This window comes from Euleptes europaea, chromosome 14 (assembly GCF_029931775.1).
Source record: "Euleptes europaea isolate rEulEur1 chromosome 14, rEulEur1.hap1, whole genome shotgun sequence".
NCBI classification, from domain to species: Eukaryota; Metazoa; Chordata; class Lepidosauria; order Squamata; family Sphaerodactylidae; genus Euleptes; species Euleptes europaea.
This window is the reverse complement of record NC_079325.1, coordinates 42,828,367-42,844,594: the sequence shown is the minus strand read 5'-3', so window position 1 is coordinate 42,844,594 and position 16,228 is coordinate 42,828,367. Positions and strand designations below refer to the sequence as shown.

General features: G+C 46.4%; 1 protein-coding gene across 1 annotated transcript in view; it reads left to right on the top strand.

The window, feature by feature from the left end:
• The first annotated feature begins 671 nt into the window (after window positions 1–671).
• CAMSAP1 (calmodulin regulated spectrin associated protein 1) overlaps window positions 672–16,228 on the top strand; it is a 42,857-nt gene continuing 27,300 nt past the window's right edge. Inside the window, exons 1-2 of the mRNA XM_056860342.1 lie at window positions 672–738; window positions 2,889–3,051. Coding sequence (XP_056716320.1) covers window positions 2,889–3,051 — 163 coding nt within the window. The 5' untranslated portion in view covers window positions 672–738. The remainder of the gene's footprint in view (window positions 739–2,888; window positions 3,052–16,228) is intronic.

Here is a 16,228-nt window from a genome sequence, read left to right as displayed (position 1 = left end):
GTTCAAATCCGTCATCAAGGCAAGGGCGGGCGCGAAACGCAGCCATTCGTCCGCCCGAGGCCGGTGCGCCACTTTACTGGTTGGGCCCGCGGTGGGCCACGCCCCTTTACCCCTCTCCCTCCCCGAGTCCGAACCGTCTCCCCCCCCCGCCCCCGTCCCTGTCATTCAATCTCATTCCCTAGGAGACAGTTGCCTAGGCAGGGTTCGAGCGAGGAGGAGGAGGAGGAGAAGGGCGGGGCCAGCGGCCCAGCGGCAGCGGCTCCCGAAGCGGGGCGCATGCGCCGAGGAGGGTAACGACCGGCGCGAGACGGAGGCGACCAACCGTCGGAAGGGAGGGAGCGCGCGCTCGCCACAGGCCGCGCGGGTGCGCGAGCGGCTACAATTCCAGGGAACGGACTCCGCCCCCCCCCGCTCCTTGCTTTCCACAAGGCGCGCGCCCGGCAGCGACGCACGCACGCGCGCGCGCCTTACACCCCCCCCATCTTTTTTTTTCTGTTTATGAGACGCGGCGAAGGCTCGCCGGGCGCGCGCGCCTCACTCCCCCTTCAGCCGCCCGATTCCTGTCCTCCCTCCCCCCCTCCGGCCCACAGCGCGGTGGGGCCGCGTAGCCTCCGCCCGCCCCTCCTTGGAGAGCCGTTCTGTGCCCCCCCCCCGCCACCCCTTTCCAGATTTGGGCCTGGGCGCGGCCGGGGGCTCCGAGCCTGATGGGGGAATGAGGTAGCTGCGGCTTCGAGAAAGGTGAGGGGAGGGAGAAGTGCGGCGTTGGGGGTGGGGGGTGGGGTGGGAAAGGCTGTGGGTCTGTCAGTTGGAAAAGGGGTGGGGGGGGTGGCGCACCACCATATGGGTGGTGGTCTGATGGCTGGGCGAGGAGGGGGGCGAGGGAGGGACAGCAAAGGGGGGAGATGTATGTGGTGGTGTCTGATTATGGCGTGCGGGGTTGGTTAGGCTCTGTGGGGCAGGGAAGTGGGCGCAGCGGGCGGCCTGGGCCAAGACTGGGGGTGTGCGTGTGAATGAGAGTGGTTATGGTTATTGCATGTTTTTATGTGGGATTATAGGGGAGGGGGGGAGGGGGAGTAGGTTGTGGAGCTGGTCTGGGCCAAGATTGGTGTGTGTGTGGGGGGGTAGGTTTATTCAATGTTTGCTTGGGGTCTACTAAAAGGAACTGGGGTGCGAGGCAGCAGAAAAGTGGGGGACGTTGGTTTGGTTTTATATAGGGGAGTGGGTGTAAGGCGCCCACAGAGATCGAGGTCTGGTTTTGTACATTATGAAGCCAGTTTCAAATCAGAGGATCTAAGGGCAAGACTGGGGGTGTGCCAAGACTGGGGGTGTGCGTGTGAATGAGAGTGGTTATGGTTATTGCATGTTTTTGTGTGGGATTATAGGGTGACGGGGAAGGGGGGGAGGGGGAGTAGGTTGTGGAGCGGGTCTGGGCCAAGATTGGTGTGTGTGGGGGGGGTAGGTTTATTCAATGTTTGCTTGGGGTGGACTGAAAGGAACTGGGGTGCGAGGCAGCAGAAAAGTGGGGGACGTTGGTTTGGTTTTATATAGGGGAGTGGGTGTAAGGCGCACACAGAGATCGAGGTCTGGTTTTGTACATTATGAAGTCAGTTTCAAATCAAAGGATCTAAGGGCAAAGGAGGGATCTGGGGAATGGGGAAGGCCAGAGTTGGATTGGGGGTAAATTACGTACAAAGAGAGGAAGACTTAAATATTATGCTGTTATTGTCTGTGTACAACATAATATTACACATGTAACGACTGTCTAATTTTGTTTATAGAGGGAAAAATACAATTTTTCGTAGCTGTCAAGAGGCTAGAATTTGGGTGCAGGAAAGGCCAAGATGAGGTGTGTGAGGGGTCTTTTGGCAAGGATAGTGAGATGGGCTTCAAAGATAAGGTTTTGGAGGGGCTTGTTTCGAAGGGGCAGTGGGAGTGAGAACCAGATCTGGAGGTCTGGTATAAGGACTGTAAAGAGGAAGGCAGAAATATAGTGAGGAGGGGCTAAGATGGGTGTTAGGTGAGAGCTGAATCCTGTTACTGTGATGTTATGTTTATAACAACAAAATTCTAGAGAGGCCTGGGGAGGGCTTGAAGCAAGCAGGAGCAAATCTAGGGGAATTTTGGAAAGGAGAGTAGTAATACAGTGGAAAGAGAAGCTGTGATGGATGAGGGTGTTGAGGGAACGACCTTCTTTTGTTGTCTTTGTTGGAGAGCAACACGCTGCCAGAAAGGGTAGGTCGAAACACCTTTCCTTTTGCCACCTTGATCTTGGCATGTGCCCGGGTGTGCTGCAGTAAGGAATACATTGGTGAAAAGACCTCTTTGCCCTGCCCCTTTCCCTTGATCTTCCTGCCTCAGGGTGTCTGGTGCTTCTGTTTCTCTCAGCTGCTGATTTCTCTTAGGGGTAGGGTGAAGGAAAGACACAAGGGCATGACAGGAGTGAGAAACCCCTGAGCCTCTTCCTTCGGTTGCCTTCATTCCCTGTTGTGAAACCCTCCTCCCACTTTTCCATTGTTGGGGAAGCCAGATGATAAAGACTTCCCCTTCCAGCCAGCTGCTTGGTACCTGTCTGTATTGTTAGACAACACACTGGAGAGAGAGAGAGGTATTTGCAGCAAGCTTATGCTGATGGATATGAATAGTATAAGGTAGTCTGTGCCTCATATAGCAGAAGATGGATTTACCTAGTTATTGAAAGTATATCGTAGAGTGTTAAACAGCTTAAGTATTAGAGGCAAGGAATTCAAACTAAGATTTGCTGTACAGAGATCAAACCCTGCTATAACATTATAGTTTTGATGCTACAGAGTTTGTTCCTGATGTTATGTACATATTTCTCATAAACTGTGATGCATAATTGTTAGGCTGGGTTCTTATTTTTGTTTCAGATGGTGGATGTTGATGTTTGTGCTGGTGGGGATAGCACCCGAAGAAAAATGGATTCTCTGACAGATAGTGCAGCTGAGATCATTCCGTTGGAACTCTATGATTCATCTCGAGCAAAAATTGCTGCTAATTTACAGTGGATCTGTGCTAAAGCCTATGGAATAGGTAAAAATCCCCATTGGGTGATTATTCTTTCTCTCCGGTTTTGTATTTCTCGTCTTGTCCTTGCAGATGTTAAATAAATTTGAAACTATCTCCATCTGTGTTTTAAATATAAATTTTGTACCAAACCAGTTCACGTTCTTGCCTCTTGCAGTTGTTAATGCCTGTTAGGAGCCTGTATTGTACAACCTCTTTCCTTGTGAATGGTTTTTAGTTGTATGTGCATGAATCCTACTTTATCTGCCCTGCCCTACCAGATAGTGCTCTCCCACAGAGATTTGTGAATACTGCGCTCTTGCAGGCCTCTAAGCCCTTCAGTGTGCTTCTTTAGCTCAGTCATCTTGGCAAAGAGTAGATCCTTTCTGCTGGGTTTGGATGGATCATAATTGATTAGTGATAAAATAAATGATCTTGTGGGTTTTTATAGTGGATGCAAGCATTCATTTCTTTTGTGTATTGAGGTACCTGCATTCTAGAACTTAATAGTGTTTGTATAACATTTTATGTTACATTCGCCATGAATAAATGGAAGCAGTTCCAGCAAATACCTCATTTGAAGTTCCAGTTTTAATACAAAGGTGTTGAAATAGGACCTTTATGGTAGTTTCTAAAGCATCATTGCAAATCTGTGTTTTGCAATGCAGTGGTCCCTAAATATTTTGATTTCTTAGATTTTGCCTTCTGAGCAAGGTTTTTGGCCTGTCAGCAGTACAATGCCTCTAACTGAAACAAAATATAATACGTGGTCGGACTGTAGAAAATTAGATAGCCCTGTTAATCTAACTCTGATTTGACAAACTCTAATATGCTTAATGGGTTAACAATAGCTTACTTTGTGGCAGTGCTAAGTAATACAATATATTCCTGCAATTACATAGCTTTGGTTTGTTTTCAGATAGGGTGTTACCTTTTGCTTCTGGAACTGTGCATAATGGGTATGTGGACCAGGGAAAATAGGAGTGTCAGCTATGTTTCTATTTGGTTTTGCTGATTGTTTTTTACCTGATTATCTGTAACTGTAGTTGAAAAATTATAGCTGAATATAGGTATACATAGGCATGTTGATGTTTTTGTAAAAACCAGACAAAACAAAAGGTGCACAGAGAATCTTCAGATATGTAAACAGTAATTAGTATTTATTCAATGATCCCAAATAATGATCAAAGGATGATCAAATAAATACAAAAAAAGTTTACATATTTGAAGATTCTCTGTGCACCTTCTGTTTTGTCTTGTTTTCACCTTTTCTGTTGCAGCTTATCTGGGCAGTTCTTCAATACAATGTTTGTGTAACTCTGGCTGTAATAGTTTTATACTAGCTTTAAAACCAAGCATATAAAACAGGGGTGGGGAACGTTTTTCTTGCCAAGGGCCATTTGCGAATTTATAACATAATTCGGGGGCCATACCAGGCGTAGCTCTCCCGGCGGAGGGGGGGTAGAAGCTAGGGTTGCCAGGTCTCCCGCCACCACCTGGAGATTGGCAACCCTAGCAGAGGCTATGCAGAGTAGGGAGGGAAGGAAGGAAAGAAGGAAGGAAAGAAAGAAAAAGAAGGAAGGAAGGAAAGAAGAAAGGGAGGAAAGAAAGAAAAGGAAGGAAGGAAAGAAAAGGGAGGCTTCCCCTCCAACACCCCCCCTCATGGGGCTCTCTCTCCCCCCCCCTGGGCCACCCTGCAGCCCAGGATCGCGCACACACACTCACCCACGCGATAGGGGGAAGCACCCCCTCCCCCGCATGGGGATCTCACACACACAAACGCAAGAATGCCGGCCGGGAAGAACGGAGCACAGGGAGGGCTGGGCAGGGACCCTCCGGCGGTGGCACGACTAGCGCACAGGCCAGGGGGAATGGAGCACGGGGAGGGTTGGGCGGGGACCCTCTGGCGGCGGCGCGGCAAGCAGGAAGAACAGAGCATGGGGAGGGTTAGGCAGGGACCCTCTGGTGGCGGCACGGCAAGCGCGGGGGGCAGGAAGAACGGAGCAAGGGGGGTTGGGCGGGAACCTTCTGGCGGCGGTGCAGCAAGCGCGGGGGGGCGGGAAGAACAGAGCACGGAGGGTTGGGCAGAGACCCTCTGGTGGCAGCGCGGCAAGCGCGGGGCCCGGGAAGAACGAAGCACGGGTGGGTTGGGTAGGAACCCTCTGACGGTGGCGCAGCAAGCGCAGGGGGCAGGAAGAACGGAGCACAGGGACATCCTCTATTGGTGGCGCGGCAAGCGCGGGGGCCGGGAAGAACGGAGCACGGGGAGGGCTTGGCGGGGACCCTCCAGCGGTGGCACGACTAGCGCGCGGGCCAGGGGGAATGGAGCACGGGGAGGGTTGGGCACGGCAAGCACACGGGGGAGGGAGAAAGAATGGAGACGGGAGCTTTGGCCACCCGGGGAACTTTAAGCCGCGGCGCGGCAAGCACACGGGGCGGGGGGAGAAGGAGGCAGGAGCTTCGGCTGCCTCAGCAGCTTCAGGCCGTGGTATGGGGTTGCGGCTGGGGGAGCGCCCGGCCACTCGGGTCACAAACAAGCTAGGAGGGGGAGGAAGGTTCAGCTTACCTGGAAAAAGCTGGCAGTAAAGGGGAGGGGTGCTGAGAGAGCCTGCCAGACGCACGTGTTCTCTCTCACGAGGAACCGAAAGCAAGGAAAAGGAAGCCGGGAGACTTAGGGGAAACGCCCCCATAATCATCCAATCCACCTTCAGTTTTTTGTGCATGCGCTCCCGCTTCCCAGTGAAGCCTGAAATGCTGAGAGGAGGGCCTGGCTAGCGATAGCTAGCTCCGTGGAGCTCCTGGCCTTGGCAGATGGGCTGTGGAGCTCCCAACCTCGGCAGGCGGGCCGGGGGCTGGACAAAATGATCTCGTGGGCCAGATGTGGCCCGCGGGCCGGAGGTTCCCCACCCCTGATATAAAATAATGCAGTATTTATTTACATTTATATGTTGCCTTTCTCCCCAATGGGGAACCAAAACAGTCAACATTGTTCTCCTCTTCTCCATTTTATCTTCACAACAAACTGGTAAGGTAGGTTAGGCTGTGCGTGTGTGACTGGCCCGAGGTTATCCAGCAAAATTCCATGGCAGAGTGGAAATTTAAACCTGGGTCTCTCCCAGATACATCACACTTGCAGGAGTGTGTCATGTGCAAATTAAGAATCTGCTAGTGGCTGGCATGTGTTTGTGTAAATAACCTCCATGGGAACAAGCTGTTTGCTTGTGACATCAGCTTCTAGACATATAATTGAATTTTGCTTTAAAATTAATGTAAAGGCTTGCCTTATTTTAACTTATAAATAAGTTTATTAATTCAGTAAGATGTGGGTGAAGTCAGTACTCCCATAAAGATATGAATCTGCCTTAGATCAGACCATTGCTTTGTCTATGTCTGCTTTTTCTACTCTGGCACTCACTTTCTAGAGCCTTGGGCAAAGAAAGGTCTGCAAAGAGATACAGTGATTGAGCCATGGACCTTCTGTTGGCATATGAAATGCATCTTGAGTAGGTTGAAGTACAGGCTTTTGTAAACTACTTGCTGCTGTCTTTAAATGACTCCTGTCTGAATTGTATTTTTCAGTATCTGGTGGTAAAATTATCTTATATTTTAAACATTTGCAAGCAATATGGTATACAAGATTTCCGTCTAATTTCATGTATGTTTCACTTCATGTAGTTTTTTTCTAGACAATAGTTCCTATTCACCCTAGAGAGCACTGCTGTTTAGTGTTTTAAGGGTCTTTGCAGTGCTTGGGTATGTGAGGGAAAAACCAGTGAGCTTTGCCTGGTGTTAAAGGTCTTGGTAAGTGCCTGGTCTTGTGTGACTCTTAGAGTGCAATCCTAAGGGGGTGTGTGTGGGGGGGATGGGGCAGCCAACTGCCTCCTGAGCAGCTAGCCGGCCTGAAAAAACAAGCTTTAAATGTAATTTTGTAAAAACCCTGTGAAACTCCTCCATAGGGTTTCAGGGGCTACACCACCCTTTTTGCCGGCACAAATTCGCGCCACCAAAACGGGACATTCTTGGTGCAAAAGGGCTTAAGCAGCTGACTAAAGTCAGCCCCTTCCCCCTGGGATGCCCTCTTTGGTGCCAGCGCGAGCCCTGGTGCTGGGGAAGCGCTCCTGCGCGGCTCCCCAACACTAGCATAAGTGGCCCTGCGTCAGCATTTGCGCCACTTCAGCCAGTGCAAGTGACTCCAGCGCTGGCGCAGGGGTCACGCTGGCTCCTAAGAGCTTCCACACACATCCCTTCAGGATTGCTCTGTTATTCATATACTGTGACCTTCACATGAGGGCTTGGTTCAGAGGGCTTAATTTCTTGAAGCCAGATTGTTTTTTCCCCATCAAGTATAGGTATTGATGATTTCTCTGTGGAACAGCTTCTCAAGATAGGCCTACTAGGCTTGTTTTGCTGAAAGTGTTAAGAAAGCTTTATTCTGCTGGAATTCTGGGAGAGAGGCAGCGAGCTGTCTTATTTAGGCTGTTGCTTATATTTTAATATAATCACTACTTTAATGTTGTTAAATATTGCTTTGTTGTATTGATTTTCAAGTTGTAATCCATCTACAAGGCTTTTGTGAGTTAAATTGATGGGATATAAATACAAAAACCAAGTGCTTCCCTTGTACTGTTAGTACTTGAAGTACTGCCTTGTAACCTGTAATTAAAAGTTGAGATAAAACTTTCTTGTTCTGTTATTCCTCCCCCAGCGTAGAAATTGTGGAACTTCCATCTAGACGTGCCGCATTGGGTTGATAGAGTCTTGCACTGTCCAGATTATGTGACTAGTATAGGAATACTATTTGGTCTACAGCTGCTTTCATGGGAAATCCTTTGGTCTTAATGATGTAACACTGACCTATATTATACACATTCAAACACTGATATATTTGCACTTTTTAGAAATGCAGCACCCAGTGTGCTCAATAGAAGAGGAGGTGTAGAAAAACCTCTAGTAGAAAGCACAGATGCTTGCCTCTAGGTGAACACCTGTATGGCAAACTGTGTGTGTATATAGGTGGCTCAGTCCTACGTGCCAGCTTGAGAGAAAAAGCCAGGGACGGGTTTCTTGTTTGTTAAAAGGTATCTTGAGAGTTGAGCATGCGGTCTGACAGCGGCAGCCACGTTTGGCTGGCAGTGCCCAATACGCCAGTTGGGGAGGGTGGAACACAGCAAGGCTCTCAAATGGATGGTTACCTTTTGGGAAAGGAAGAGTGCTATCTAGCAGTCAGTGGAGTTCCCTGTTCATTTCTGAGGCTGGAATTCAGAAGAAGACCTAAGGAGGCTGCTGTTTCAGTGCTGCGCTTTGTTTCCACAATGTGGAGCTGAAGTGGTAGCTCCTTCTGTGCTACTGAAAGTTGTACAGAGAAGCTGAGGGGAGTAGGTTGGGTGAGGGAAGCAGCAATCCCCCCCAAGAACATTACATTCAATAGACACCAAGTTGCTGATGGTCCCCAGCCCTAGGAGTTTATGGCTGTCCTCGATAAGAGCCTGGGCTTTTTTGGCCTGGTGGAATTCTCTTCCTAGTAACAACAGGGCCCTGCAGGACCTTAAAGAGTTCCGCAGGGCCAGCAAAACAGAGTTATTTCACCAGGCCTACAGTTGAGGGCAGCCGCGGATGTCATCGATGTTGGCCTACCTGCCCACCTTTATCTGTATTTGTTTATTAGGAGCTAGAGGGGGCTTTTATTTTATTAATTAAATTTATATCCCGCCCTCCCCGGCAAAGCCTGCTACCTGCGCTCTCAGCGGGTACTGTATTTTTAGCAATATCCAGTGTTTATGTTTTTAGATTGCTGAGATTTGTATAGTTATTTATGTTATTTATGTTAATTTTGATGTTATTCGCCCTAAGCCTGGCTTTGGCTAAGAAGGGTGGGTTAGAATGAATGAATAAATAAATAAATAAATAATAAATAACCCCCATAAGAAACTATGTGCAAGTCTGTGCTGTTCCCCAGTATCCTGCATATAATGTCACAATGCTCTGTACAGGGCCTATATGTTTTGTTTCTTAGGGCAAATAGCTTTGAAGGAGAGATTGAGGAAAACATACACTGTACTTTTACCTCATCCTGGGGCCCTCCCTACAGTGGCTTTTAAGGTTCTTTTAATAAGTATAGGACCGTGTTGGCGAACCTATGGCACGGGTGCCACTTCCGGCACGCGTAGCCCTTTCTGCCGGCACTCACGGTTCCTCCAATCCGCTGGCCTCTCCGGCTCTGCCCCACCCCGGATGGGGGAGGCTGTAGCCCAGGGGTGGGGAACCTCCGACATCATTGGCGGTGGCCCCCGGACTCTCCCACAGAAGCTGCCGCCATTGCTGCCGCTGGAGCGTGCGCGGCCAGCCAGGCGGGTGGGAGAGCGGGGAACAGAAGCCGAGCGCCCACACTCGGCATGGCTGGCGGCTTCTCCGGCGCCGTCTGGGCCTATGCAGGCGGAGGGGCATGGCTGGTCGGTGGGTGCGAAGGAGGCGCCCTCTGCCCCACCCTGCTCGCCTCTCACAAGCCTGCCACCGCGCCCCACCGAGTGGCAAATCCAAGGCAAAACCTCCCATGCATAAATGGCCTCTTTCTTTTTCTGTCTCCCTCTGTCCTTTTCTTTCTCTCCCTTGCTCCATTTCTTTCTCCCTTTCTCTCTCTTTTTCTTTCTTTCTCTCCCTCCCTTCCTTCCCTTTCCCCCTCCCTTCCCTTCTTTCCTTCCTTCCTTCTTTCCCTCCAGCGGCTTCTCCAGCACCCTCTGGGTCTGTGCGGGCGGAGGGGCGTGCAGTCCTATTCCACCTTTGAAGTGCCCACAAGCTATCCTCCAAACACCTTTCCATTTGTCTTGATATGTAGAGAGAAAACACTAAGGAACTAGTTGCCAATCTCCAGGTACTAGCTGGAGATCTGCTATTACAGGTGATCTCCAACCAATAGAGATCAGTTCCCCTGGAAAAAATTGCCACTTTGGCAATTGGACTCTATGGCACTGAAGTCCTTCCCCAAACCCTGCCCTCCTCAGGCGCCACCCCAAAAACCTCGCACTCATGGCGAAGAGGAACTTGGCAACCCTAGCCTCTCCCTCTGGGCCCCCTCTGGGGGTGGTATTCAGGTTAAATTGCCGCATTGGCACTCGGCAATAAATAAGTGGGTTTTTGGTTGCAGTTTGGGCACTCGGTCTCTAAAAGGTTCGCCATCACTGGTATAGGAAATTTGATCCCACTGTCTCATCTAGTTTGGACATAGTTTGGATTCAAAATGGTCATATGCCAAATTATAGGCTGTGTTAACTAAATTGACAAATTCAGAGCAACCACATTAGAGGCAAAAATAGAATTATTGGGTATGTGTGTGTTTAGAGCAAGAATTACATTCCAGTAAGTGGAAGTTAAAAGATGTTGTTAAGATACAGATCACAAAACTGAGCAGCGCACCTCTTTCTTAACCATGTTCTTTGGCTGGTATAATCAGTGTGAACAGTTCTGCCTTGGGTATAACTGAGGGCTCCCAAAGCCATGTTTGGTGGAGTACAAACTTTTAAATAAATAAAATAATCTTGACTTAGGTTATATAAGTTAAGAATTTGCTTGACTACTATTAACTGCTATGTTGCATTTCTAATTAAATAAATATGAAGGGAAGGCAAATGATGCAGCAGCTTCACTCTGTCTAAAGAGATCTGAATCGTCAGTGCTTGGATGGGAGACCTCTTAGGAGCTGATGTATACTACCTTAAATTCTATGATGGAAGAAATGTTAGTAGATTTTAACAAGTGTGCCCCCTTACTTTATTTACCTCTTATTCAGTGGCAGTTGTGTGTTAATGGGGGAGGATGCTCAATACTTTCCATACTTTTTCCCCTATTCTCTCCCCCCACCCCCACAGCAAGATTATCAGAATATACATTTGGGAGGATAAGCAGCTTGTGAGGGAGAGACAGAAATGGGGGGGGGGATAGAAGAAGATTTAAGCACCCCCCCCCAGTTGCAAGTCCTCCACACAAGATGACCCCCGAATGGCTGTTTAGGGCATTCACTGGTCTAGTCTGATGGACAATACAATTAAATAGCGCTAGTGTGGGGAAATTAGTAGATCGTGATCGTAATTGTGAAGTAGCTTGAGGGCCTCCTGTGGGCTACAAGAGGGAATATAAATTTGAACTTGTGGCGTTGTTTGTTATGATTGATTGTTCAGCTTTTGCTTGTAAAGAAGGCTGGCTCTGACTTTATGTAAATGACAGCGATTAAAATATTCTGTGAATTGGGAGGATTTTAAGAAGTCACAAGTGTGTGTATAATGTACAATTAGGAAAGAAAGTGCTTTGCAGTGTTGGTAAGACTGAAATGCATCTAAGATGACACAACCAAAATATTATCGGGTGAGGTTAAGGTAGTTTAGTCTTTCTGAACTTGTGATGCCACATGTAGACCTTATAATTTTTTGCCAGTTTGATACTAATTCTGTTAAAAGTGAGGTAAATTAATCCCAAAAAATAAAAAATCTGTTGTACAAATGAAAGTATTTTTCTCGGGAAAATAGCGTTCACTTTACTGGCGTGAGTTCAAACACCAAACTGAACTACAACTCTTCAAATATTTGCTTACCAAGTTTTTAGCACTACAGTTTTAATAAAGAATTAACATAGCAAAAGGTATCCCGCATATCTCTGAAAGTGTCAGAATATAAAATTTTTGGCTGAAAACTAATTGGATTCAAAAGGATAACTCAGGTAGGCAACCTGTGGTACGGATACCAGGTAGATGCATGCCAGCCACTTTTTCATGGCTCACAGGGCCAGTTCTCTGCCCAAGCAACTGAGGTGCTTGCAGCACTGAATTCCAGACCCTAGAAGTCTTGGATGGGTGTAACTCTGCTTAGGATTGCACTGTTGGTCTCTTATTCTCTCTCCCCCCAAGGTCTCACTTGTTGTCACACAAGTGTCTTTGTAGGGAACATTGCCTTAGTTTGGTACTCATACTGAAAGGTTATGTACCCCTGAGCTAACTTGTGGTCTTCAGCCAATCTTTCAGTTCATATGGGCAGTATCTTAGCAAAGGTACTTACTGCTCAAGAACCTTCCTAGTCAATGCTACTGTAATTTTGCAACTTCTCAAACACTCTAGAATAAAGTTCTTTTATTTATTAAGGCCGCTATCCTGAGAACAATTATTGTGACATTGATCATACTAGTGCCATACAAATTTTCAGGAAGGGTCCTGTCCTCTTAGCTCAACACTCCTTAAGACTCCATGTCATGCAGAAGAGCTAACGGATTAAGGCTCTCTCAGAGAACCCAGAGTAGCCTTGCTGTAGAAAGCTGAGCACAGCCCTGCAGAAAGCTAGGAGCATAACATTTAAGGCCCTGAGACACAAAGGTACTCAGGATTTAAGACCTAGTCTCGTGGCTTAGTTTATATTGCATTATACAACAGAGTGGACATTTTTGTAAAGATGGTGCTATATCATTCCCTCCATCAGTAAAGGAACGGAGCCTTACAGTACAATCCTGTGCAGAGTTCTTCCCGTTTTAAGCAAATTGAAATCAGTGGAAAGACTAGAGCTAATGCTACACTAAACTGCACTGCGATAATTTGCTGGATGTACTTCATTTTAAAAATAACTTCAGGCTTAAGTAGTCCCGTTGTTGCAACTTTCTGACTTACTGTACAAGTTGAGATCAGTATCCCATATAAAAATAGTAAACACAAAGACAATTAACTGAGTGCTACTCAATGAGAGGTGCAAAACAAACAAAAATGCTACCCTTGGTCTGAACATTTTGAATTGTTGCTTTTAAATAGTGGACAATTCCCTCCCTGAATCATTGGAACAGTACAATTCATAAGTGTTAAATATTTTCACATTATCCAAAAGTCTACATAGGGTTTGGTCCACAGTACTTAGAGCTGTATTGTACAGTGTTGGTCACTGGTTTTCCCTTTAATTAATAACCAGTGACACATAAATGTTTCATGCAGAAACCAGTTTTAACAGTTTGCTCTTTTAAACTTCCAGTGTAGATATTTTTACTCATTGCTTAATTTCTCTTGCAAAGTTGCTGCACTGCTCAAGATAAGTTGAGGTGTTTACTATTGCCAGTTAGCATTTTCTCTCACACCCACTTAAGCCTAGTGTGAGATAGAGTGGCTAAGAGAATAAGCTGCAAGATGGAAGTCTCAGGTTTAAATCTTAGTAGTAGATTGCCTTAGGCAAGTCTTACCTCTTTTTTTTTTTTTTTGCATACAGCTAATACTAGCCTACCTCTCAGGGCCATTGTGAATTTCTGGGAGATGGATGTGAATCTGCAGCTTTCCTTGGATTCTAGGAAGAATGTGAATATTTTGCTTAAACTACCCAGATGGCATAGTACAGATTCCTTGAACTGTCCTAGGAAGGAGATAAAATTAAGACTTCTATAGCTGTGGCTTAGCTATAATTAACAGCATAAGTATTTGCTGGCTAAAAGGCTAATATATAGTAGTTTCAAAAAACAGAAATGTAACTTATATAACCAGTACTTTGCACTGTATTTATATGTGAGAAGCTAGCAACAAAACATTGAAATAACAGTACGATTAAGGTTTTGAATATGGAGGATGAAGAAGCAAAACATATACTCCAGCTTCTTGCCTTTTGGTATGCCTTTAAAAACAGCCTGCTTCAACTCTGTAAAGTTGAAATAAATAAATAGGCTTGCAGTATTTTCTTCCTGCCATTGATATATTGGGCATCAGGGAACCAGTAGACATGTTTCCCTAATCAGCTAAAGCTACAGGTAGTAACTTTCCCTATACCTAGGTTATCCGGGCTGTGTAACCGTGGTCTTGGAATTTTCTTTCCTGACGTTTCGCCAGCAACTGTGGCAGGCATCTTCAGAGTAGTACTCTGAAGATGCCTGCCACAGTTGCTGGCGAAACGTCAGGAAAGAAAATTCCAAGACCACGGTTACACAGCCCGGATAACCTACAAGAACCAATGAACTCTGACCGTGAAAGCCTTTGACAATATTCCCTATACCTAATTTACCCCTCTACTGCTAAATTGGTAGGGAAAATACTTGTAGAAGGAGGTATTGTTTGGAGGTGTTCTGCATCATAACTTACATGGATTAAGCCGCCCACGCTGATTCTGCTAGGCCCACTCCACCTTTTGATTTGGCAGTACTCTCTGCAGGGGTCAACTGAGTCTTGCTGTGGCTTGCAGAGTCACAGCATCTAGACCTCCATCTACACATGCCACTCTGTTCTTCCCCTTCCATATTTTTGGGCTGTTCAGGAGATGATGGAACCATATGATGATTCCGTCGTGTTGCATTGTGATTCTCCAAGGCGAGATCCATCTGATTGGTGTTGCTTCTCCATCAGGATATTGAGGAATGTAGTTCTCAGTTACTGAAATCTGTATAAGCGAAACTTGATGCTCTGGACAAAGCCTATATAACTGATGTTTTTAAAAAGGCTCAGGCTGTGGGGTGGGATTCTTGATTGAGTATGAGTGCAGACCTTCGAGAAGTCATAGGCACTGGGTTTCTATGAGTAATCCACTGCTGCCAGAGGATATGTGGCCTGGAGACCCCAAACAAAAAACTGCAAGCAGAATCTAAAGGAGGAAGCAGATGAGTTTTGGGCTGTGCTAGAGCAGCTGGGTGAGCTCTGCTTTTCCAGAACCAGGTGGTAAGTTAGAATTATTTCTGCTATCAAACCCTAGGCTTAGAGGATGAGGGAGAAGCATTGGTGTTAGACAAACGAGTGGGGATGTCAAGAGAACCTTCTTGCTAAAATAGTCTTTTGCCCTGATTCTCAGGTTCTTGTGCACAGCACTTGGATGCGCACCTGCCGTCTCTGCACACTGTCCTGCCACATAGATATTTGGTGTTGTATTGTAATCACGTGGAAAAATTTGTCCACTGTTTTCCTTACATGTAAGGTTGTGTGGGAGAAAAAACTCTGTGGATGGGTGTTACATGCAACTCTCAAAGAAATGTAATGCCGCAGTCATGCTGAAGCACATGAGCTCAGTGGCTTAAGTCCTAACTGTTTGTGGCATTGACTTTAGAGATTGGTTGCCCATGAAAAGAATGGGCTGAGTTTTTGTTTGTTTGGCTAAGGTTGCTACTATAAGAGCAGGTCAGACCACATTAGGTGATTTTCTGGTGAGGGCCAAGGCAAATAGCAGAAGAATTACATCCATCTTGCTGACATGAAGTTACCAGATGGTCCTGTATGGGACTCTTGCTTCGGTTTTCCTTCTTGAAAAATGTTAGTAGTGACTACAGTAATGAAGTTATGAGGAGAGACTAAATCACTTCACATTCAATACCCTGTGTAAAAGATCAATATTACCTTTGCTGGTATTGATGGCAGAAGCAGTGAGCTGAGCGCTCTGTGAATGAGTTCATAATGACACCAGTGAATGAGTTCATAATAAGAAGTTGGCTGATGTCTGTCTAGCACAGGGGTTTCCAAACTTTTGGGCCACTGCCCCCTTGGTTGCACAAACTCAACCCCAGCGCCCCCTATCCTATATATAAAATAGGGGTTTGCATGACTCAATAAAAGAAGATAATAGCAATAAAATTTCAAAACAGTAACAATTAATTGCACATCTATTCAAAATAAATAAAAACTTTTTAGTTGAAATTTATTCAACAAAACTGATGAACTTGATCCAGTGGTACCAGCTCTTCCACCAAATTTGCCAGCATGGTGCCGTAGCTTGATCTGTTGTAAATTAGTCAACAACACAGTTGAAGGGGCCCACCTATAGCGCCCCTGCTGCCCTCTTGCCTGTTAGTGCCCTCCTAGGTAATCCCACCGCCCCCCAGGGGGTGGTACTGCCCACTTTGGGAACCACTGGTCTAGCACATATTTATCCCACCTTTCCTTGAGTGTACTAGAGCAGGGCTTCTTAAACTTTTTCCACTCACGACCCCTTTGTGCCCGAGAAAGTTTTACGCAACCCTGGTTATGTAGGTATATAAAATAGGTCTATAAATCAAACTTTTACTGATAATAAATCATAAAGAAATTTATTTTAAAACATTTTTGGTATACATATAATTTTGCCATTTATTAAAGATAAAAGCAAATTTGCACACTAATCTGCATAAATTTTTCGCGACCCCCACATTCAGTTACACAACCACATATGGTGTCACGAACCACAGTTTAAGAAGCTTTGCTCTAGAAAGCTACAGATGGTGCAAATGGTTATGGCTTCCCCATTTT